This window comes from Protomyctophum parallelum (assembly GCF_964188405.1).
Source record: "Protomyctophum parallelum genome assembly, chromosome: 21".
NCBI classification, from domain to species: Eukaryota; Metazoa; Chordata; class Actinopteri; order Myctophiformes; family Myctophidae; genus Protomyctophum; species Protomyctophum parallelum.
The window spans coordinates 25,467,674-25,491,597 of NC_139713.1; the positions used below are offsets into that span (position 1 = coordinate 25,467,674).

The following is a 23,924-nucleotide window of genomic DNA, read 5'->3' on the forward strand; positions in this document are numbered from 1 at the left end:
ACCGGTTTAACTCTCTAATCTTCTCGACACGCTTATAGACTCGCCTTATCTGGGTTTCTTTATTTGTTTTGCTTACGTTCATGTTGTTTGGTTTGCTTGGTTATACTCTGTGATGTGTTAAATAGCTCTGCATTCATGCATTGTCATAGTAACCATTTTACGCTCTCAAGAGTTGAAGATCTATAAGGGCCTATCTCTCTGGTTACCAACCACAGCTGCTTTAAATAATTTCAGACGATGTGTGCATGGCTGCGTGCCATTTTTCAGCTCAAAATGCAGATATTCAGAGGATATGTCGATCATTTCCCTTCCAATGACCTTTCACTGCGGTGACGTGTGTGTGTGTGTGTGTGTGTGTGTGTGTGTGTGTGTGTGTGTGTGTGTGTGTGTGTGTGTGTGTGTGTGTGCGAGCGCGCACGAGCACATGGATCAATGCTAAAGTAGTTGTGTGCTGTGAGCTAACCACTGTCACTGATTGATCGTAATGAAGACCAATGAGGCTGATCTACATCAGCCTCATGCATGCGGTCAATTGGTTTTGTCATTTGGAACAGGAAATTGGAAATGTATTCTCACATTCTTATATATGTTTTACAATTACATCCATTTCATTTTCATTCTCTGGTTCCTGGGTGACTTTATTAGTCTTCATGGTGTTTATTTTTTCATTCATTTAAGAATAAACACTACATTTTACATTTTTCGACAAATGTAAAGGAATAAAAAAAAAAATGTTTTCGCTACATGCCCTAGTACTTTTATAGTTTTATTACATCATTACTTTGTAATAGCACATTTTATTTTCTTTAATTCTCTCAGAGAGTCTTTGCTTGTCCATTCAAAGCACAAATTTTTCATTTTAGACATTTCAATTACGTTCTGATTATTTAACCCTGAATACTGTATAGTTTCCCTCTATGCAAAATATCTGGCAAAAGCTGACTGTATGAAATTATATGAAGTAACTCAGTAAGTTTCACTATAGACACTCAGGCCGTGACCCCCCAAACTAAAACAAATTTGAACTGGTGACTCCCCACCCTGACAAGCACTTGGAATTGTAGGAGTTGAGGCATTACATTTTGTTTGACTCTGTCCCACAGATAAATACTGTGACAATTGCTGATCTGTAAGATTGCCTATTGTCACAATTTTGGCCACTTTCTTAGGCCTATATCATTTTACAATTTGGCCAATGTTTGTTTAGTTTTTTATAGTAAAATGTGTTGATTACCTTTCATGCAGTAATGGTCTTTCTTTCTTTATTTCTTTATTTCTTTATTTCTTTATTTCTTTATTTCTTTATTTCTTTATTTCTTTATTTCTTTATTTCTTTATTTCTTTATTTCTTTATTTCTTTCTTACTTACTAAAGTATGGTGACAAGAAATGATGCTGGATAACAGTCATGAACATGAGAGAATTCTTAATATACTACTCCGCCACCAACATGTGGAATGCCCTGACATCTGACAGTCCAAATTGGCCTTGTACAATTAAATATATAGGCCTAGCGTTTGTATTTGTTGATGACATTATGATTATTGTATACTGTTAACCATATATGGGAGCAAGTCCCCAGGACTTTTTGTGTTATCCTTTTTGCCTTAATGTCTTACTGTACACGTAAGACACGTGTTGTTTACATTTCTGACTGATAAAGTAATTCAATCAATATCCCTATAGTGTTTTGGTTACTCTAACTACTCTACCCAGCTCTGCAGCTTAGCATGGCTGATATACACATGAACTTTCTCCACCGAGACGCCAAATACCGAATGTCTATTCACCAGGGCGTCACACCAGGGCTGAAAGCGGAGCTGCAGAGACGCTACATTTGTCATCTGATTGGTAGCGATCAGTTTCAACGTAGTGACAACTTGAAGACTTTGCTGATTTACGTTGGAAGTGAGAACGAAGTGACCACAACAGAAATAACCCCAGTTAGAGGTCCGAGCTTGTTATCGCTCATATCTTCTTACAGTCAACTTAACACCAGGAGGAGGGGGAGCAATGCAAACTTTAAGCAATTACCTTTAGCCCTATTTAAAAAAAAAACTGTGAAACTTCTACAAGCTCACAATGTGTGGCATTGCGATCTGCTATTATCAGCGAAGAGATTTGACGTGGCGCGGATAAAAAAGGAGGGGGCCAAGTATAAACCCCTGGGGGACACCAGTCGAAGTATAGCGTCTCTGTCGGGTGGAAAGACGACAAAAATAACAAGCAAAAACAACAGATCTACAATCATTTGGAAGCATCTATATCTACATCTAAAACGTAGTGGAGTAAAATAAAGTACCACTACCCCAAACATTGCAAGTATAGATGCAATTAACTTACAGTATGTACATATGTACTTGATTACTTTCCACATCCCCTCTGGTTAAGAGACATGCTGGATCAAAAAGCAGCCTATACTGTACCGTTTTGAGTTATTTGTACTTTTCAATTTCCAATACTTTTACTTCTACTAACTCCACTATCTCTGATCCAAATATTGTACTTTTACTCCACTACATGTATTTGAAAACTTTATTTACTAGTTACTTTGGAGATTTTGATTAATATAACAAAACTTACATTAACCAGTTCAACCCTATACATTTCTGCCATTTGAAATTAGCTCTTCTAAATTATCTAGAAGAGCTTGTAGATCTGCTATTTTCATTTGTATACATTTGAAATGGGTCATTCTGCATAATCTTTGACTTTTTGATACCAATACTTTTGTACTTTTGTACATTTTGAATTCTGGACTTTTACTTATAACAGAGAATGTCTATATTGCAGTATTGATACTTGGATAATTGACCTGCATGGGAACCTGTTTCCAAATGCCCCCCGCTCGCTCAGCGACTCTCCAGTGCTGCTCGGTCTTTCAACTTCACTGAATGCTTTGTAAAGATGCTTTCTGCTGTATGTTAATGGCTACACAACCGCTCCTCTGTGAAGAATGCCCCCCTGCAGGGCTCAACATTGGCATGCCTAACAAGCAGCATCACCAATATTTGACGATGGTCTGTGATAAACATACACAACAATATACAGTAAAACGTTGACTGTGGGTTTGTGAGGTTCTCAAGCTTTCAAGGACTCCCACATTGATTCGTATTAAGCTGCAGAAGATGCCCCATTTCAAAAGATGTTGTGCCAGGCAGTGACCCCCATGAGAGAAGATCTTGGTTGTTGGATTACATTTTGTACAGTATTCTACAACTGTCTTTACTGTAGGTGGAGAGAGAGAAATTAACCTATAATATAATAGTCATTCTCATACATTCTCTTGCTGAATTAGCTTAGCATCCAGTTGGTGAACCTGGCAACAGGCTGTTTGTGCAGGTCATAAAGTCCATCATAGGCAAAACATAACAAAGAAAATATGCAGCAGATCTACTAACTATAGCTCACAAAGTGTCACATCACGACGTGTTGTCTCACACTTACATGTGTGAAATAAATGAGAGCTTTAAGCATAAACAAGGTAAACAACAATCATGTGAGTACAAAGTAACTAGGATACCGGATAAACAATGAACCTAGCATCTGTCTAAACAACATGTAGTATTCCATAGATTTGTGCTTGAAGTATGATCTGATTCTAAATAACAAAAAGCATGAAAACAAGTGACCAAGAATAAGATCTATCTGCATAGTTATAGACATGTATATCTGCCAAAATGTGCCAACAAGGGATACAAGGAGAGGTGAGTGCTACTGCTAGGGTGACACTGCTAGTGTAAGTTAACATGTCATTGGTTCGGCCTCCCGTTAGTTTGAGCATTACTAACCCTATCTCTAGACTCTAACCTAAACATAACCGCAAGCACGGGAGCAGCACATGTTCGCCAACCTTAATGCATGTTCGCCAACCTTAATGCATTTAATGCACTTCGGATCTATGGGCAGTCCCAGAGTCGGAAGAGGTGAGTGCTAGGGGTGGACAGCATTCCACTGGGAAGGGTTGGAGGGTTGGTTGGATCATGTAATGTCTTTGTGTGTCTTCAAGACATGATGTAGAAGGAGAATAATTTACCTATACTTCTTGCATGTCAAATAAACGAAAATGAGCTGGTGTGTCTTGTGTGAGCTTGTATCACAGCTTGTGTGACAGTGCTCAGGGGTAGAGCGGCGGGATGGCAACCGCAAGGTTCCCAGTTTGATCCCTGTGGGCTCCCCCAGAGTTTGTCTTGAGCAAGAGTCTGAGCCCTAATTGCTCCCGATGTGCAGGTTGGTGCCTTAATTGCATGGTTTCCTCCACTATCAGTGTATGAATGTGTGTGAGAGTGTAATGCGCCTTGGATAAAAGCACTATACAAATGCGCCATTTACCATTTTTGCTCAAATATCTTTATAGCTTTTGGATTTTTTTTTTTTTTTTTTAAGATATTTTTTTGCGGCTTACGCCTTTTATTGATTTTTGAAGGGACAGACAGTAGGCTGACAGGAAACGGGAGAGAGATGGGGGGATGACATGCAGTAAAGGCCGTGTCGGGTCCGGGAGTCGAACCCGCGGCACACTTGCGACTGGATTACCAGTCCGGTGCCCAGACCGTTGCGCTACGGCCTGGGCCAGCTTTTGGAAACTTTACATTATTTTTGAGCTATCAAAACGTCCGGCTATGCGAGACTACTCAAACCTGTCCACCAGGGGGCTATGCAATTGAGCTAAGTGTGTGTCATGGCAGCCTGGACTCCCAGTAATGGGCTCCCAGTGGACTCGGAGGAGCATTTAAGTGGATTACAGATTGCCCTGGTTGATTAGCGGTAGTTGGAACAGTGGCGGGTCTGACTTGGATCTTGAGGGCGGGGGGAAGGGGGGTGGGGGGTTTACAGCAGCACTACTACAGTGGTCTGTCCAACTGTTGTGTGAAGGAATGAGGTGGACATTTTGACTGGGTGGTGGTTACACTAGTGCCTGTCTAATAATAGAAAGGTCACAGCTGTTGCCGTGCGTCCAGTCCAGTCACGAGAAAACCGGGCCAGAACACGCAAAGCCAAGTTTGCTCAATGAGTCATTCTGGATAAGACCAGGCGCCTCCTATACTGCCATTATTAGCATGTATTAACAAAAAATGGTGGGTCTTCAGCAGTTCTTTGTGACAGTTGAAGAGCAATTGCACTTTTTTTATTCTAATCCCGACCCTAATTTAATCGCTATCTCTACTGATTCCTCCCCACATAAATTTGTGTGTTGCATCCCACTGCTGTTGCATCCTACCGACTCACCTGCCAGCGAGGAGCCCCCACCGGGAAGATGCACCGGGAGGACTCTCACCCAACACTCCCTGCTGACAGGTGCCACCCCAGCCTGTAGGAGAACGTGCGCGTGCGGTGACAATTATCACCCTCACCGCCCGCAGCTTCTCTCCCCCTTAACACGGACCAATTGATGAGTTTCATAATTATGTAGGCCTACACCTGCCATGTTGGGTACCAACACAGGTGTTTGGCTATGTGCGTACACATCATCATCATACCCGGAATTTATGTGGGTTATGCCACTACTGAGTGACAAAAAAACTACTTTCTGGCCTTGACAGCCGATACATCAAAGTCCTATCTGATTGCATTCATTTCATTCAATGATGTTAAACTCACTCCACTAATTCAAAAATAGACAATGTACAAGCTCCCAACGCTCTGTAATTGGTAATTGTAGATCGGTTTATTTACAAGTAAGACGCGCAAACGCGGGAAGCGAACGCAGCTCGTGTGTGTGTGGTTGTGTGTGTGTGTGTGTGTGTGTGTGTGTGTGTGTGTGTGTGTGTGTGTGTGTGTTTGTGTGTGCTACAGCTGCGCCCTGTGTGTGTGTGTGTGTGCTACAGCTGCGCCCTCTGGTGGCGGGCGGGTGGTGTCACAGCGGGACAGACACAGACATGAGCAGCAGGGTCTCATAGTAAGTGGCTCACTGCGTTCGCAATCATACTTGAGTATATGATAGGCTATTAATGTTTTTATTTTGAGCACCACAATGGGAATAAATCCTACACTTTGTGTTTTATCCTTTAAAATTGTATTAAGCAGTATTTTATTGTCATGCTTATTTGTATAAAGAATATTTTTAATTTGAAAACTTGTGAAATGGGACCTTCTGCATAATGACCACTTTCTACTTTGTTACTTTAAGTACATTTTGATGTCAATACTTTTACTCAGGAGATTAGATTAGATTAGATTAGATAATTGACACTGGGTGAAAAAATGGGTTACAAAATTGTGGGATAAAACATTTAAGAAAAAAATTGAATTCCAGGCTTTTACTTACAGGGTACTTCTAAATTGCAGTATTGATACTTTCACTTAATTTAAGTAAAACATTTGTGTACTTTTCCAATCCTCACTGCACTTCAGTAGGTCCAGAAAGCTGCATTGTACAAGTACGTGGAGACCTATCTAAATTACATATTTTAGCCTTTGCATACGCCTGCAGCTGCAAGGTCATCGAGGCTAGAGCAAGTGCTACAGATACTACGGTAGGAATCCTATAGCCACACACACACACACACACACACACACACACACACACACACACACACACACACACACACACACACACACACACACACACACACACACCATGGCAGCAGCGGCCCTAGGGCCGTCACAGGTGTATGCAGGACATTACTGCATGTGTGACAAACGCAAAACATCTAAACGTCTAAAATCAGCATCTTGAGACAGTTATCTAAAATCTTACGGTTATTAATAATGGGTGTTTTGCGTTGGATTGATTCTATGTAATACAATTGATTCATTGTGATGCAAATTGCAAATGAAAACTTGTTATAACTTACCGATATACAATAAGCAGCATGTTGTCAACATTCTGTGGTTGTAAAAACACAATTCTGAGCTTGTTTCATATATTATTAATCATAGCATGTTGCATGTGGGAATACAACTAATTATATAATATTGGTAAGAAAAAACACCAAATGTTTGGTCAGAAATAGTTTTGCTGCATATTATGCTGCATTGTCTGCATATACTGCACCAAGTCTTTGTAAGTTTGTTTTTTCTCGCTCTCTTTATGAACACAATACAACTTTAGAAACACGTCAATGTACATATGTAAAGGCATCACCATGCGTCAGTGCCATTAAAAAAAGTGATGGCGACAACAGCATTGGGTGACGTCAGCACCTGACTCTTTTTGGGAAGGGGTGGGGCGATGATGGTGGCCCCCAATACCCCCCCCCCCCACACACACACCTCTCGCGAGAAGAGCTGAGTCTCCGCCAATGTTGCCATGTCCGCTTATTATAAGCGACTTAGGGCTTTAAGAATATTGGTATGCGGGTTTCAGTTTTTTAGATAAAAGTGCAGTTGATTATTATTTAGGCTTGTTTCCTAAATGTTGTTTAAACCAGTGGTTCTCAAACATTTTAATGTCAAGGTCAAGGAACCCCAAATTAATATATGTATCTCATTATCCAAAGTCCAAACGGACCCCCATCTGAAAGAGAGAGCGAGAGACAGAGAGAGAAAAAAAAGTGTGGTTAAATAATGTATTTTTATATATATTAAAAAAAAAAGTGAATCCCCAAAGATTTTAAATACTAGATTTAATTGCTAATTTGTGGAGTGGTGGCTTCTTTTCATAGACCTGATCATGCTTATTTCTCTCGCAAAAACCTGGCAACACTGGTCTCCGCCCATCCTGCTTTAAAGAAGCTGTGCTGCGGACGGACGGGTGGTGTGTGCGTGCGTGCGAGGGAGAAGCTAGGAGGAACAAACATCCATCAGATCACACAGACAGACAGCAGCGAGCACGGCATCCTGTCTCTGTACATGTGTGTATGTGTAGTGTCATCATCATCCCCACTTCTTCTCAAAAAGGATCACATTCATTGAAAACGACCCGAGGACAAAAAAGGCGGTCGTTCGTTCGTTCTTTTGGGGGAGTGGGACTTTGTTTTTTTCTACCCGGAGAGAGAGATCCAGACCTCCGCCGCCGCGGTGTGGATGCTCCCCCTTCCACCCCGCCAACAGGCTCCAGGCAGCGGATACACCGAACGGACCAGGGCGGTGCTTCTTCCATTTTATAAAACCTCCAGAGCTAAACCCCGGAGCGGAGTGGAGCTACGCCGAGGGAACAACTTCAGACAGGGAGCGAGAGACGTTTGAGAGTGTGAGCGTTGCGTGTGTGTGTGTGTGTGTGTGTATGTATGTGTGCGTGACTGGTGCGCGTGTCCGGGAAGCAGCAGCCGGGTTACTTTGGGAGAACGAACAGCACGCGGAAGTTTTTGTGTCTCAGTCACTGATATTCGGGAATAGTGTGTGAACCACAATGTCCGACACGGAGACGAAGGAGACCGCCGCCACGGCCACGGCCACGGCCCTCCTCGACACCACTACAGACCCCCCGGCTCCGGCCCTTCACCCCACGCCCAGCCAGAGCCGCTTCCAGGTAGACATTGTGCCCGACGCGGCCGCCGCAGCAGCCGCCGCGGCAGCAGCTGCTGGTAGTCCCGCCGTGTCCTCCTCCGACGTGTCGAGCTCCGCCGCCGCAGCGGAGGAGGCGAAGGGCCGCTTCAGGGTGGTGAACTTCGCGGCGGGCGACGCCGAGGAGGCGCCCCAGACCCCCTCCTCGGCCGATGTGCAGGGCAACGGGGACACGGTGATGAGCGAGACGTCGCTGCACTCGTCCACGGCGGGCGGTCACCAGCACCACTACCACTACGACACGCACACCAACACCTACTACTTGCGCACGTTCGGCCACAACACCATCGATGCCGTGCCCAACATCGACTTCTACCGGCAGACGGCGGCGCCGCTCGGCGAGAAGCTGATCCGGCCCACGTTGAGCGAGCTCCACGACGAGCTGGACAAGGTGAGTGAGACACCCACGCACGCACATGCACACGCCCCACCCGCACGCACGCGTCGGGATGATGCGACAGCCTGGTGGTGGCCGGGCATCACCTCCTCCTTGATCACGGTTTCTCACCGCCTGGTCCGATACACCATCAGGGTCGGTAAGGGTCCTTTTGGACACCATCAGGGCGGGTAAGGGTCCTTTTAGTAAGGGTTCTTTTGGACCGTGACCCCAAAAGGACCTTTACCGGTCGGCGGGTCTGTAACAACTATGAGAGTGTACACATTGGAACGGTATTTCATCCTTTGGGACTTTTCACTAAAGATTCTCAGTCTCTCCGAGTCGCAGACCCGTTCTTCTACCTCCTGGTGGCCAGACCTGACCTTGAGCACCAGTGATCCTTATATTGATCACCCGGTTTCTCATAATTACCACTTAAAGCCCTATTTTATACTTGGCTATTTCGACAATAGTAGAAGTACGAGGCCCTGTGAGCTTGTAGAGCTGCTAATTTGAACATTTTTGCATCTGTCCCCTAATGGAGATGTCAGGGCTTAAGTGGCAAATATCATTCCATATTTTGACCACATACCATCACCTAGCCCCTTTCGGAACACTCGTTTACCTTTTCTGTATTTGGGACGTCGGACTCGGTACCACATTCAGAAAAGGTAACCAAGGGTCCCGACAGGGGCTAACCATCACCGTGATATTGTGACATGATATCATACTGTGACACGCAGACAAAAAATGTATAAAAAAAAAGCCATTAGCTTTTTCAGAAAGGGCACAACTCCTTTGTTCACACCTTTTTTTTATGTTTCATATTTGCTATTTTTTACAATTTGTGCAAGTATAAAAATAAAGCTTAAGTGATAAAAAGCAAGAAAAGACAACACTGCTGTATTACAACATGTGTTTAATATAACAATGATATGTTGACACACTCCCACACACTCCCACAGACGCACACATGCACCAAATGTGACCTGCCACTTTATTTGCGGGCCAACCTTTCAGTCAGGGGAGTGTTGTTTACGGGGGTATCTATGGCGACCGACGTCCTTTTGTTCAAGGACCATACATTGTTTTATTTGTCCCGTACACACGCACAGCGTCGCACACACACACATTGTTGTCTTTCACATGGCATGTGGTCCGTCCCCCCCCCCCCCCACACACACACACACACACACACACACATAGCCCCCTCCCTCTGAAGGACAGTGAAGGCGCACCCACTTCCTCTCCCATCATGGGAAGTCGTAAAAAAAAGATTCATGGTCAAATTATTTACAATAACAATCTGTGTGCCGTGTGCGGTAACTGCGGTTGGTTAATAACTTCATATCGACTTTCTCTAACCATTCTTTTCAGTCCTGAGGAACCACTCAAAAGCCAATTACTATTGACTATTGATTATTTCTTTATTTTTTTATATACTTTTATTAGAGTTTATGAATCTGCCAGGAAAGATAATGAACTGTGGTCACACTACTTAAAGGTTGAGAGTCTGACAATGACGACAGTGTCGTTTGTTGGATGGAAACTTCATATTATGTCAAACCTTTGTTGCCCTACGTTTTCGAGTTTAGAAAACAGTTAGAATATGGACATGGGAGGTTTCTGCCTGTGACAGCAGCAACGATATATTTGTTTCGGGCTTCTATCTGCTATAAAAATGTGTACGTTTTCTTTTTAAATATCTATAGAATAAAACACAATGACCTCTAAAGCCTTTAAGGTCCATAGTGAAGCACGACTATATTGATTGAGAAGTGGATTAGTAACTTGATGCTGGTTGAAATGGTCAGTGTTGTATTCTAGACCCTGTGTCAGAGTATCCCGGGCTTAAGGCCAACTTATTACAATGTCTTCTTGGCTCAGAGCTGAGGAAAGAATATGATGTGATGCTGTGATTTTCCTTCACTTCAGGTAGAAAATGTTTTAGTCGCTTTTTTTTACAGAATTCACTACCAACCATTTTATTAAACGTGGATGCTTGTAGAGATTTATCTGAAAGCCAGTTTTCTTAGCCACTTAAAACCATTATACTTCGTTGACAACAGTCCCCCCTTGGGGTCTATATACACTTAGGCCCGCTAAGTTTTTCCTCTGTCTACACCAATATCTTTGGTGAAAATAGACCATCTACAAGCTCAGTCAAAATACGCTGTGAGCTTTCAGATCAGCCACGTTCCCCAAATCTTTGCCCCAGTCGCTAGGCTAGGGTTTGAGTCGGTGGTTAAAAGGCAAAGTGGCTTCATATCATGGTCCAACCTGTTGCGACAGCATATAGATACACATCACTGTGTAGTGCCATGTGGTAAATCTACACTGACAATCAGGAACAATGTACTTCGCCTTTAAAACACATCGCATCATATGCTTATAGTGTTTGTCTGGTGTTTTTTAATGCGAGCCGACATACTGAAAGCACTCTGCCAAAGACACATTACCTCTTGGGTACAATAAAGTGACTCTCTCTTTCTCTCCATCTCTGTATCTCCCTTTTTATCTCTGTGTATCTCATGTCGATCTCTCCCACTCATTAACAATGGGTTATATAATGGGGTGGAAATGGAAGATGTATTTTCATACCCTGGCATGCTTTCTTTCTACAACATGATATTGTGAAATGTCAGTGTTGCTCGCTGTCTGCTGTGTTGCGTTTAATTCAACCCATCGGATGTTCATATCGTGTGTGCAGCACAATGGACCATTTCAGAATTCATAGGCGGTGGCCACGTTCCTGTACATCCTATATTTTTTGTACTTTAGTGTTGTGTTTTTGCCTAAAACAATTGAATATTTTGAACTGAACATCAATTCTCATTAGTGTTGCGTTATTGTATTAACCCGTTAAGACCTGAGGCAGAATCTACAAATTACAATACAACAGTTTTCTGAAACATATATTTCTCTATCAGTGGTGCTCACTTTAAAGAAATGGCAGATCTACAAGCTCATCTAACTCGGCACATATGCTTTCCTGTTTATGGCTTGTATTTAGCTTGGTGGAAATGGCTCGTGCTCGCAAAACAGTAGGTCCCGGTTTGAACCAAGTAAACCACACACTTAAAAGTTTTAACTGAAATGTTTACATATTCGAATCATGTTTGTGTTTCGAGACGGGCTGCTGCACTTTAATGTCGGACGTTGGATTTGGAATCGAGCCAACTGCACCCGACTGCATTTATAATCTAAATACATTTAGTAATGTTACTATAATATAATGTGTTCAATATTACACAAACCAAATTCAACATCACAATTCATGTGTTCATTTGTTTTTCTATTTTGGAATTGCTTTTAAACCCACAACATGAGCAAAATGGATACGCCATGTTTTAAAAATGTCTATTTAGTGCATCACTGGATTTTATAAATATTTAACCAATTAAAGTATTAAAGCTTGTGATTAATAATGACTACATTGGATTCACTTTTCAACCCATAATTTCTTTTTGCCATTTCCTGAAAAGTAATACGTTTTTGGACATACACAAGGTTTCCGCCCGACAGCGATTATAATTGCAGTTAATTATACAGTTATTGATAGTAATGAATTATATGAATTGCTGCTGCACTGTGTCAGTTGACCACAACAACAAAATGACCACATGACCTTCATCAGATGATCCGATGGAGGTCGTACTATGTGACACAGAGACGTCATGCTTTGAAGTGTCTTTGAAGCCGGAACTTTTCTAGCAAAATGTCGCTACTCCACACACACTTTGCTCTTAAGTGGTGCCCATGTAAGATATGAGGGTGTGTGGTGTTTGTTGCTCAAGTATGTTTACACTGGCATGCTGGGGAAGTTATTATGAGTAGCGTTGTGATTTGATTGAATACTTTATCGGGCAGAAATGTAAATGGTACAGAGTACACTTAGTCTAAAAGGAAACAAGTCCTTGCTGTCTTTTTTTCATTCAGGTCCTGGGTATTCAATTAGGGCCGATTCATACTCCTATTTTACCGCTGTAGTGTCAAAATGATTTCGGCTCGTCAGAAACTTTCAGTAGCACCGAAGAGCCGACTTTAGGACGGTATCCACCCCCCACATCACATTGTAGGCTCTACAGAGCCGAACCGACTTTTATTCGGCTCTAAAATAGGAGTATGAATCGCGCCCTAGTCTAGTGATCAATCTTTCTCTCCCTTTGGCCTGCTGAACGGTGGATTTTCTGGCCTGTTTTTAAGGACGCCAATGATTAGCATTTTTTGAGGGAAGGGGTCAGGGCATTCCAGACTTGGGTGGCAGTGCTGTAGAAGAAGATTTTACTCGTGTTTGTTTTGTAAGTGGGTGGTACTAGATCGTTGTTCTCGCTCCCTCTAGTGTTGTGGCTATAGGTGTCGCTCACTTTTTTGAGGTAGTCAGTCAGGAATGCGGGTACTGAGGGCATTGAGGGCAAATCTGCCCTCTATGCTGGTCCTTTTTTAGGGTTTTAACAATTCAGATTCCTTTAGGATGGGAAGCCTTTTTGCAGGTTTCATCAAAATAAATGTAATAAATATTTGAAGTTTTTCAGAAAACTTTGGTCCGAATTTGAGTGGTGCGGCTGTCCAACTACCAGCTATGTCTGTCCGTCCGTGTGTGTGTGTGTGTGTGTCCCGTTTCAGCACGGACAGCTGCAGTAGCGCTATGTGCCCTGGGGTGGCACTGTTGGGCTGCATGGCCATGTGAATGGTACAGTGCAGAGTAGTACAGTACCAGTACAGTACATTACACAGCACAGTACACAGTATAGTACGAGTAGTACAGGAGTTCAGTACAGTAACTATAACAATGACGGTATAGTTGCACTGCTCAGTTCACACAGGTGTGATTGTAGAATTGCCTCAGGTCTAAATGGGTTGGTTAACGGTATCACTATCCTTTAACAATTCCAAATTGACCCTTACGAGTTAGTCTGCAACTCTGTCAGACTTAAGTTTGAGGCGTTTCCTTATTGGTCTCATCTTTTTTGCATCAATTCTGTCACCCAGTTCCAGTTGTACAAAGAGTACATAGTTTGTAGATTGTTTTCACTCGTGCCAAACGGATGTGCTGCTTCTTTCTTTTTTCTACCTACTAGTAGGACTCGAGGAACAGGGGGCTATAAGCAGTGGTGAGAAAATACTCGCATTTCTTACTAAAGTAAAAGTATCAATACGGCAATCTAGAAATTCAGTAAAATTCTGGAATTCTAAGCGTACTTGAGTAAAAGTACTAAAGTATTGGTATAAAAACGTACTTAAAGTACCAAAAGTAGAAATGAGTCATTATGCAGAATGTCCCATTTCAAGTTTTCAGATCTATACAAATCTTTTGAAAATAGCAGATCTTTTTTTTTTTTTTTTTTTTACATGCAGTAAAGGCCGTGTCGGGCTCGGGAGTCGAACCCCGCGGCACACTGCGACTGAATTACCAGTCGGGTGCCCAGACGGTTACGCCACCGCCTGGGCCGAAAATAGCAGATCTACAAAGTAACTAGTAATTAAAGTTTTCAAATAAATGTTGTGGAGTAAAAGTACAATATTTGCCTCTGTCATTGTAGTAGAGTAGAAGAAGTAAAGGTATTGGACATTGGAGATACTCAAGTAAAGTACAAAGACCTCAAAATTGTACTAGAGTACAGTACAGATAAGTAAATGTATTGAATTACTTTACACCACTGCCTATAAGACACATTCGACCCCCTCGATGTGATGCGTGTTCCATTTCCCCCGGGTCGTCTTGCATAACGCCGCTTCCTGTTTGGGCCACGGTGTCCGTCACATCACTGCTGCACTCTGCGGTGCTCTGTTCATTGTTATGGCCGTCGGTGTCCTGGCAAGCACTCCATTTGATGATGTATGTTGCTCCAAATGTTTATATATCCATCTGTTTAATGAAAAGCACAGTGGATGTGTTAGGATAAGCAGCAGTGGAGCAGCGCGCACGGCTCGGAAGGCCCACATGGTTTGTGTAGCAGTGGACGGTGCGCTGTCACGATGGTCACACAAATAATAATTGCAATTAATGATTTAATTGTGTTTTTGGAATTGAACTTGAACATAATTAATAAAGAATACATTTCTGTTTGCCTGGTAATGAAAAAATGCACAGGGCAGATTGAAATTTACAAATTATTATTTGTATTCTATTGAAATTGAACCTTTTAAAAAAAGAAATGGCTGATCTACAAGCTTACAACGCGTCACGTAGTGGACGTTGTAGAGGTTGGTGGTGACCTGAGGACTAAAATCTGCGCCATTGTTCTTTTGAAAGTGAGCGGTTCTTAAGCCTGATCTACAAGCTCACAACGTGTCAAATCATGGCCCGTTGTGAGCTTGTAGCGCAGCATACTTCCGGAGCACGAGACATTGCGTCACACAGTTTAAATCTTTAATTATGAGTGACTTTGAGAGATTCCTTTAGCCGCCTCTTTTTTTCTTCTTTTTTGCTTAGTCTGGGATGACCGTAAAGCATTCCATTTGACCCTGAACGTGGGTAGCCCTACCCCCCCGCACACAGTTCAAGATCACGGTGTCTGCTCCTAGTTATGCAGAAATGAATCGGAGAAAGTAAGCCACCCCCCCACTTTCCTCCACACTACAAGGTGATTCGGCATCCAGCCATAAAGTAGGTTTTGATGAAATGTATGTTCCTCCTTCAAGGTTGCTGCGGTCAAACAGAGAAGGTTCCTATTGTTGGTGGTGCCCACGGACGATCTGGCGGGAGGTTGGGGAGGCGGGACGGACATGTCAGTGAAAGTCAAACGACGGGTCCCGTGTCCTTTAGTGTCATCACCGAGACATTACTGCTGTTGGCAGATATGGGGGGGGGGAAGTCAGTTGATTGTGTGATTTAATTATCTATTTAATAAGCTGCCTATGTAAGTCTAGGAAATTGTTTCTTCTTCGGGTTGGTTTTTGAATTTGACCGTGAGGTTTTGTTTCTCACACCGTTTCTCAATGTAGGGTCCGGGGTCTGGGTCCGGGTCTGTGATTCTTTGAGTGTACAAAATGGATTGTAGTTGTACACAGTTTAAATTAGCACTGAGTATTAAATATGCCAGTGTTATGGGGGGCAGAAACCTCTGATCTCCATATTTCAACTTTTTTCACAGATGAATGGCTCACTTCGTTGTGGAAGAGTTGTCGCCCCCAAAAAGTGAAAATGCTGATTTACAAGTTCACAACGTGCTGCTATTTTCATAATTATATTTATTTGTATTTATTTTTTAACAAACATTGACTGCCATTAACGAGAGATCCCGTCATTTATGGGTTTATATTGATTAGGTTTAGAGCTCGTATGCACTATGAAACATAATATAAATGCCTCGCGCGGTTGCTAGGCGATCGATGAAACCGGAAATGAACCTGGAAACTTCTAGACGGTTGAGTCACTGTCTTGCCGTCTAGGAGGAAATTGCTTTCTTCATTAGTTTATTTTTTATTTTTACCGTGACCTTGAGCTGCTTCCCAGCCCAGCCTGTGTATGTAAGGCAGGGCAACTAAGTTTGTCTTCGGGCCAAATGTTTGGCCTTTTTAATGTCAATTTAGAGCCTAAATTGACGTAAAGAAAAGACTGTTCATCCCCATGTCAGCCATGTCACTCTCAACATGGAGTATCGGTATATTATAAGTATAATAAACCAGGGGGCACAGTCGGTAGTGCTGTCGCCTCACAGCTAGAAGGTACTGGGTTCGATTCCCGCTCGGGACGCTGTGGGCGTGGTGGCGTGTCCTCTCCTCCGCGTCATCAGTGCCCATACCCGAGGCGGGGTTGGCGAGAGGGCCCTTCTGTGTGGAGTTTGCATGTTCTCCCCATATCCCCTAGGGTAGGTACCCTCACAAAAACATGCAGTAATCCTGGTCTCTAAACTGCCTCCCCCTGGCGAGCCGGGGTGCCTGATGGAGGGGAAAGGAACTAGTTGGAATAACGTGTTCCTTCCACGTGCTACGACCAACCAGGGAAACTCCCCCTGTCAGGAGTAAAGGAGCAACTTGGACACTCATGCATGAAGGAAGCATGAGTTCAAGTCCGTTGCTCTCCCCAGGTTGGCGGAGGGTGTGTAGAGCCCAGGATCACATTAGATAGCCTGTTGATAGCCTGTTGCCTACCACTGATGTATGCTATCCTATGGGTAAGATGATGATGATGAGCACTGACCTTTGCTCCAGCAGGCTGGAGCAAAGGAAGTTGTCACCAGGAATTTACTTAAGTACAATATTGAGGTCGTTTGTACTTTTTTCTAATTTTCAGTACTTCTACTCCACTACATCTCAGATCCAAATATTGCACTTTTACTCTACTACATGTAATTGAAACATTAGTTACTTTTTACATGCGTTTCAAAATATGTATATATACGGTACATTTGAAAAACCTGAAATTAGATTTCTGCATAATTCTGCATAAATTAGTACTTTCTACTTTTGGTACAACTTTTTTTTTAATGCTTTTACTAGTGCATTTTGAATTCCAGATTTAGTACTTTTTTCTACACTGACTGCAGTATTTTTACTCAATCTTTTTTCCCCCACCGTCCTCTGGGTAAGGTGATGATGAGCGGTGAGTGACTCTCACATCCCCCTTCCTTCCCATCCTTTGGCATCGGTTGTCCCAGGCAGGCGGCAGACAGCAGAGCAGCATAGCGGCAGGCAGCGTGCTATAGGAGCATATTGACTGGCCAGTAAACGGCTGACAGGGCAGATTGATTTAGCGGCAGGCAGCCAAGCATGCCTGGGTTTGCATATCGATGGCCTGGTGTTGTGTGTGTGTGGTGCCCTGTGACTGTCTGACTGTCCCCCCAGCACCCAAACATGCTACTGTCCCAGTGACGCGTTACACATGCATGCACGCGCACACACATACATACATACACACACGCACGCACGTGTCTGCTCTACATCGAGGGAGGGGAACACCAAATTTATTTGTTGGTTGTTTCATTTGTCAATCGATGTTTGCCTCAAACGGAGCAAGGTAGTTCCTCATGTAAACCCGGTCGGTCATTATTAAAAGACACGCTAGAATAAACACAACTTTTTTCACTGTATGTCTGAATTAATTTGGTATTTTGAGAGTTTATTTATTATAAACTTAGTTAGTTGCATTAAATCAGTCCAAGTGGCAGAAATAAGTAAATTAATCAATTGATGTTTTGCATTTACTTGAAAAATGGGGACGCTTACTTCTTTCACGGAGTTGAAGAGTGAATTGACTTAAAGTGTATTAGTGCAGTGGTTCTCAAAGTCCGGCCTGGGGACCTCCATGGGTTCTTGACGGGGATCCCAGGGGGGCCTGTATCATTTCCCTTTGACAGGAACCGCTCATACAGAATTCTGTACCAATTCTCAACAAATAAGATCTTCTCTTCCTGACATCAGTGTTGATTTTGACAGCAAAGTTTGAGTTATAGTCAGACTTTTGAATACAATTTCATTTAGTTTAGTTTTGTCATGGTCACAGGTCCCTGACCTAATATGTAGCGGCTGCAACTATGGATTATTTTCTTAGTGATTAGTGACTTTTTCAATTAGTCAATCGAGATGCATATTTTTATGTACATGTAATGCCATTCAATATCAACAAAACGACTAATCACTTAAACCCTATTTCATACATAACTTTGTTGCAAATCGACGTTGTGCAAAAATAGTTATAGATCTACATAATCACAACCCTTCCCATCATGGCACGTTGTGAGTTTGTAGATTAGCTCTCTTAACCCATTCTGGACAGGAACCCCTGTTGGTGTTTTAATCATTATGTTATACTTTAGCTATTGAAAAATAGTGAAAATGTTGTGCAAATCTTTGAATATATATATATATATATTAGGGATGCACCGAAAATTCGGCCACCGAAAATATTCGGCCGAAAATGGCTAAAAATGTATTTCCGGCCTATTCGATTTCGGCTCAAATAGGCCGAAAATATATCACCGAATAGTCAAAACACCGGGTCGGTATAAACACAACACGCGATTGTCTTGAATGTAACCAGAGCGCTCCGCATCTACCTCTCTCTCTCTCCCAACTTCAGTCTCCCACACACACACACACAGAGAGCGTCAAGTTGCTCTGTGCTGTGGCTGCGATGCGCTCCGCAAAATCTGCGAGCTCATCAACAGGTTGCAAAATGCCCAAAACAGGTCCCAAAACATGGTATTTGTGAGCACCGCCACTGTCTATTCTTTTGTCGTATGACAACAAAAAATGCTCCCCAATGTCTGAATCTGTGAGCTTGAAGGCAGGCTACGACGAACACTAGCAGTAGCTTGCTCGTTAGCTCCTCAAATTTCTTCCACCTGTGTGTAATCTCAGCAGCGCATTGAAGTGGGCACAGGCAAGGCAGAAGCAGAACGTCCGTGAACGTTTTGCTTAACAATGATCAGTTGTTCAGTGCTGTTTAACTTTGGCAATATGTGATACTAGAGCCTAGAGAACATGCTAATATATGGCTGCTAAATAAGAACGGTTTCCCCTATCAGCTAGAACGCTATTGTGTGTGTGTGTGTGTGTGTGTGTGTGTGTGTGTTTGTGCGTGCGTGTGCGTGCCCACACACTGTGTAGGACAGTGGTCCTACTAATTTAGACAGCTAAATTATAGATAGTTAAGAAGTAAACCAAGTGGGGGTCTGTAACAGAGTGCAAAAATGGAACCAAATACACTCTCAAAATTTACATTGATTTTTACAATAGAAATAAAAATAAATTGGGGTCCCAGAGATAGAAATGGGAAGAAAGACAGTCAGCTATACACAGTCAACATTACAGATTACAGTATCATTCCATAAGTACAAGGAATGGCAATGAAATCAAATTGTATTAAAAAGGGGGTAAAATATTAATTTTGAAGGAGTATTCATTTTTATTGTCTTTATTGTTAGTTACAACATGCCTACAATAACTTGAAGCATTTTTTTTAAAGGTAATTGCAAAAAGGTGCCATAATCCGATTAATCGTTTAAATAATCGCCCGATGAATCGATTATGAAAATCCATAATCATGTCTTTTGCCATAATCAGGTAGCTTTACAACGAAGATGTATTCGGCTATTCGGTATTCGGTTTTCGGCCAACTGTTTCCTATATTCGGTATTCGGTTTCGGCCAAGAATTTCCCTTTCGGTGCATCCCTAATATATATATATATATATATATATATATATATATATATATATATATATAATATACTTTCAGCACAAACGTTTTAATTCAAATCTTTGCTTCTGGGGGGGTCCCTGGAACAACATATTTTCAGATGAGGGTCGGCGACCTATTACATAATGTTTGGGGTCCTTGACATGAAATTTTGAGAACCACTGATATAGAAACATGAGGTTTTTTAGAAAATTGTCATGATTTAGAATGTATATATTTTTATTTCGACGTCTGGCTTAAACGGGTTAACTGTTAAGGTTTTCAAAACATTCTCGCCTATAAAGACATGCTCAAAATAGGAGTCGATTACTAAAGGATAATTCTATTAAATGATCGATAATTGTACTTGACTGTGCTATTAGAATCAGTGCATGTGTGAGTAGCTACAGAGGTGGTCAAAAGCAGACTGTCGTGGCAGGAATTGCACATAGGAAATGTGTGAGGTGCACTGGCTGTATTACACCATGTTGGTTAAGAAATGCTGTACATATTGCCCACATTTAAACACTGATATGGCATTTATTTGGAACATTGTGTACTTGTGTACATTGTGTAAAATGGTGGTCATTATCAGTAATGTCAATAGAAGTACATGATTCCATTAGTAGTCAATGGACTCAACATGACAGAATACCTCTATGGTCCTTAACCACTTAAACCTGATATACAGAGTTCCCACAGTCATGGAAATATTTTTGAAATTCCTGGAAAAGGTTTGGAAAAGGGTCCTGGAATGTATCAAAGGTCCTGCATGGTTTTGGTCATTGATTTAGCTAATACATCATTTACAAAACATGTATAACATCCGGATATATGCTCTAACAAAAAAAGGTTGGCACACCATTTGGAATTCTACCATATTCTATGCTTTATTGTCAGCACTACACTCTTTCGGCATTGCACATAGGAATAAGAGACTCATTATTGTGCTGAATGATTGTTATATAGATCTGGACATTGAGTTAAATAAATATTCTGGAAAAGTTTTGGAAATTCATTGGGAAAAATGTGTGGGAAGTGAACCCTGGATATAACTTAATTGACCAGTTTCCCTTGCTGTTTTTCCCCTTGACACAGAATCTACTAAGATACAGATCTACAAGCTCACAATGTGTTGCAACGTGACACATTGTGAGCTTGTAGATCTGCTATCTTCCCCCTGAATGGGGCCGCTACGGTTGACGTGGTTGCCGTTAAGTTCTAGAAATCCGACACGGAGCACGTGTCAAAGATGGTGTAGTCATTTTTTCAACTGTTGCCTGAATGGTGTTTTCAGTTGAAAACTGAAAAGACATCATTTTTTGACGTGTTGCTCCTCCTGTTTCTGTTGCTGTGTAGCTGTCTGAACAGGGTTTATGGCTGGAGGGTCAGGGTCATGTTTTGGTGGCTGAGACCCACTGAGTTATCAAGGTTATGTACATGAACCCCAGCTTCTGTCACTATACTGGTAACTGGTCATATCATAATGGCGCAAAATAGCTGATCTGTATTCTGTAATCAGTGCTGCACGGTTGTTGCTCAAATGTGAATCTCGATTTTCCTCCACAAGACTTGAGATCAAGATTCTCACACGATTCTCATTTTTTCCATGAAAATATGTATTGGCTTTAGTTGCTGAACATTACTACATTCAAACTCCTGTGGCTTTAAACAGACAACATCAAAGTGCTTGACTTAAACATAAAAAAGTAGGAATTAAAGAAAGTCCAAAAAGGTAGCGCATCCAATTATTTTATAAATGGTGGACAAAGTACTTGCATTTCCACTTCTTTATTGGCACACACCAAAAAGGAACTCTATGAGCCTTCATCTGTGTGTTAAGTTGACTTAAACCTCTCTTAACCCATTTTGACCTGAGATCGATTTTTCAAAAATAGCAGACCTACAAGCTCGTAGCGTGCGCTATGAGCTTATAGATCTGCTATTTTTCAATAGCTAAAGCATAACATGATGCTAACCCCTTTTGCAACCAGAGCTTATTTTAATGATGTTTAGGACACAAGGAACACTTTCTTATGGTTTTTATCATATGTGTGTAATATGTTTTTTTTAGTTATGAAGCCATGGTTATGAACATAATAATAATAATACATTTTATTTATAAGGCGCCTTTCAGGGCACTCAAGGTCGCCGTACAGGTTAAAAACAAAGTACAAGAAAGAACACAGTTAAAAAGCAGAACAAAACTAGGGCACAACTTGCAGCAGAAGACACAGATGTCACATAGAGTCATAGGCCTGCCTAAACGGGTGGGTTTTGAGGTGAGTTTGAAATATGTCCAAGTTTCCGATGTCAGGGGGGAGTGAGTTCCAGAGGTGAGGGGCAGAGCGGCTGAAGGCTCTTGAGCCCATGGTGGAGAGACAGGCTGGGAGGACTTTCAGGGTGAGGGAGGAGGCAGACCTGAGAGACCGGATGGGGATGTTGACGTGGACAAGGTCAGACAGGTATGGGGGGGCGAGGTTATGACTTATGAATGGCCTTGAATGTGTGGAGGAGGATGTTGAAGTCGATACGGTATTTGATGGGGAGCCAGTGGAGTTGGTGTAAAACGGGGGTGATGTGACTGATGACAGGGGTTCTGGTGACGATACGGGCAGTACTAGTTGGAGTTTATAGAGGAGTTTGTGGGGGAGACCAAAGAGAAGGGAATTACAGTAGTCCAGGCGTAAAGTGACAAGAGAGGTGGTTGATGTTTCTGAGGTGGAAGTAGGCGGATCGGATGGTGGTGTAACTGTTGATGTGGGTGTGGAATGAAAGGGTACTGTCGAGGACGACACCCAGACTCTTAACCTGAGGGGAGGGGGAAACCGAGGAGTTGTCAATGGTGAGAGTGAAACTGGGTTGTTAACTTCCTTCCTGGACTACAAAGTCAAACCTCCATGCAGCCTCCTCCCTCTCCACAAGGAGGGGAAGTGCACTGAAGCATTATGGGCATTGTAGGAATTCAGCAATCCAGTCAAACAAACATACTTCATTATTTTTGTGGCCATAGGGTGCACATTTCAATTTGTGCTACTGTTATCTACTACAAATACTATTAACATTGAGTGACTGCAGTTTCTTCCAGCGGTGAAATGTCCCTTTAAAATCTCTCTTGTAGCAAACCATAAGAGTAACTCAAATGAATTGGACAGCCAACTAGTGCTGCATGATTCGTAGAAATTTGATTGCATAAGTGTCGGAATCTATATCGCCATCTTTTTCTGATTAATCGTGCAGCATTATGTATAATCTCACCCATCGTCTCAGAGCTTGTAGATCGGCTGTTTACGGAATTTGGTGTATATCAGATCAGTGATGCTTAACCTTTTTCATTTGAAGGACCCCCGTTTTGATATGCATTAGGCTGATGGATCCCCCCCCCCCCTTTTTATGATTTGAATCGAGCTGTAACCCTACACTGTACAAGCATCTGTGTTGATTTAACTCCAAGAGTGTACAAATGGACCCTTATGGGTCTCATACGATTCTTACAGGTCCATGTGTGTTCGTAATCTTCTATCATTTAATCTTGGCGACCATCTGGAATGCAAGAAAGTAGCTGTGTACCCCTGTGGGACCCCAGCTAACAAGTGTATTTTTAATGGTTTAAGTGATTAAAGGGGTAGGGTACTAGGGTCCCTCCCAAAATGCCAAATGTAACCCCATTGTCTTTTGTGTTTCCTAATTTGTCACTCATTCCATTGAGGACAGACTTACTTAAGTGGAAGGCAGTGGTGTTTTTTATGTTTTAATGTAATACTCTACTTACCCTGAATAATCAGATTTAGAGAGATAAACCCAGTGCATTTGTTTTACATGGGGATTTTTTTGTCTGCCATAATTAACTACCTGAGGGTATGCTACTGTCATTGTGTCACAAGTGGTTAAACCCGTCAAGACCGAGAAAGCATGTCATTTTAGATTTAATCTAAAAAGCGTTATTTATACTTCTGGCTATTAAAAAAATAGCAGTGG

The 23,924-nt window shown here is 42.2% G+C and overlaps 2 protein-coding genes across 2 annotated transcripts in view; both read left to right on the plus strand.

Annotated features, from left to right (window-relative positions):
- LOC310879491 (kelch-like protein 23) overlaps positions 1-23,924 on the plus strand; it is a 131,300-nt gene that overhangs the window by 49,916 nt on the left and 57,460 nt on the right. The window lies entirely within an intron of this gene.
- Positions 7,682-23,924, plus strand: part of slc12a2 (solute carrier family 12 member 2) — an 85,349-nt gene continuing 69,106 nt past the window's right edge. The window contains exon 1 of the mRNA XM_083794221.1: positions 7,682-8,838. Within this exon, the coding sequence (XP_083650347.1) occupies positions 8,293-8,838 (546 nt within the window). The 5' untranslated portion in view covers positions 7,682-8,292. The remainder of the gene's footprint in view (positions 8,839-23,924) is intronic.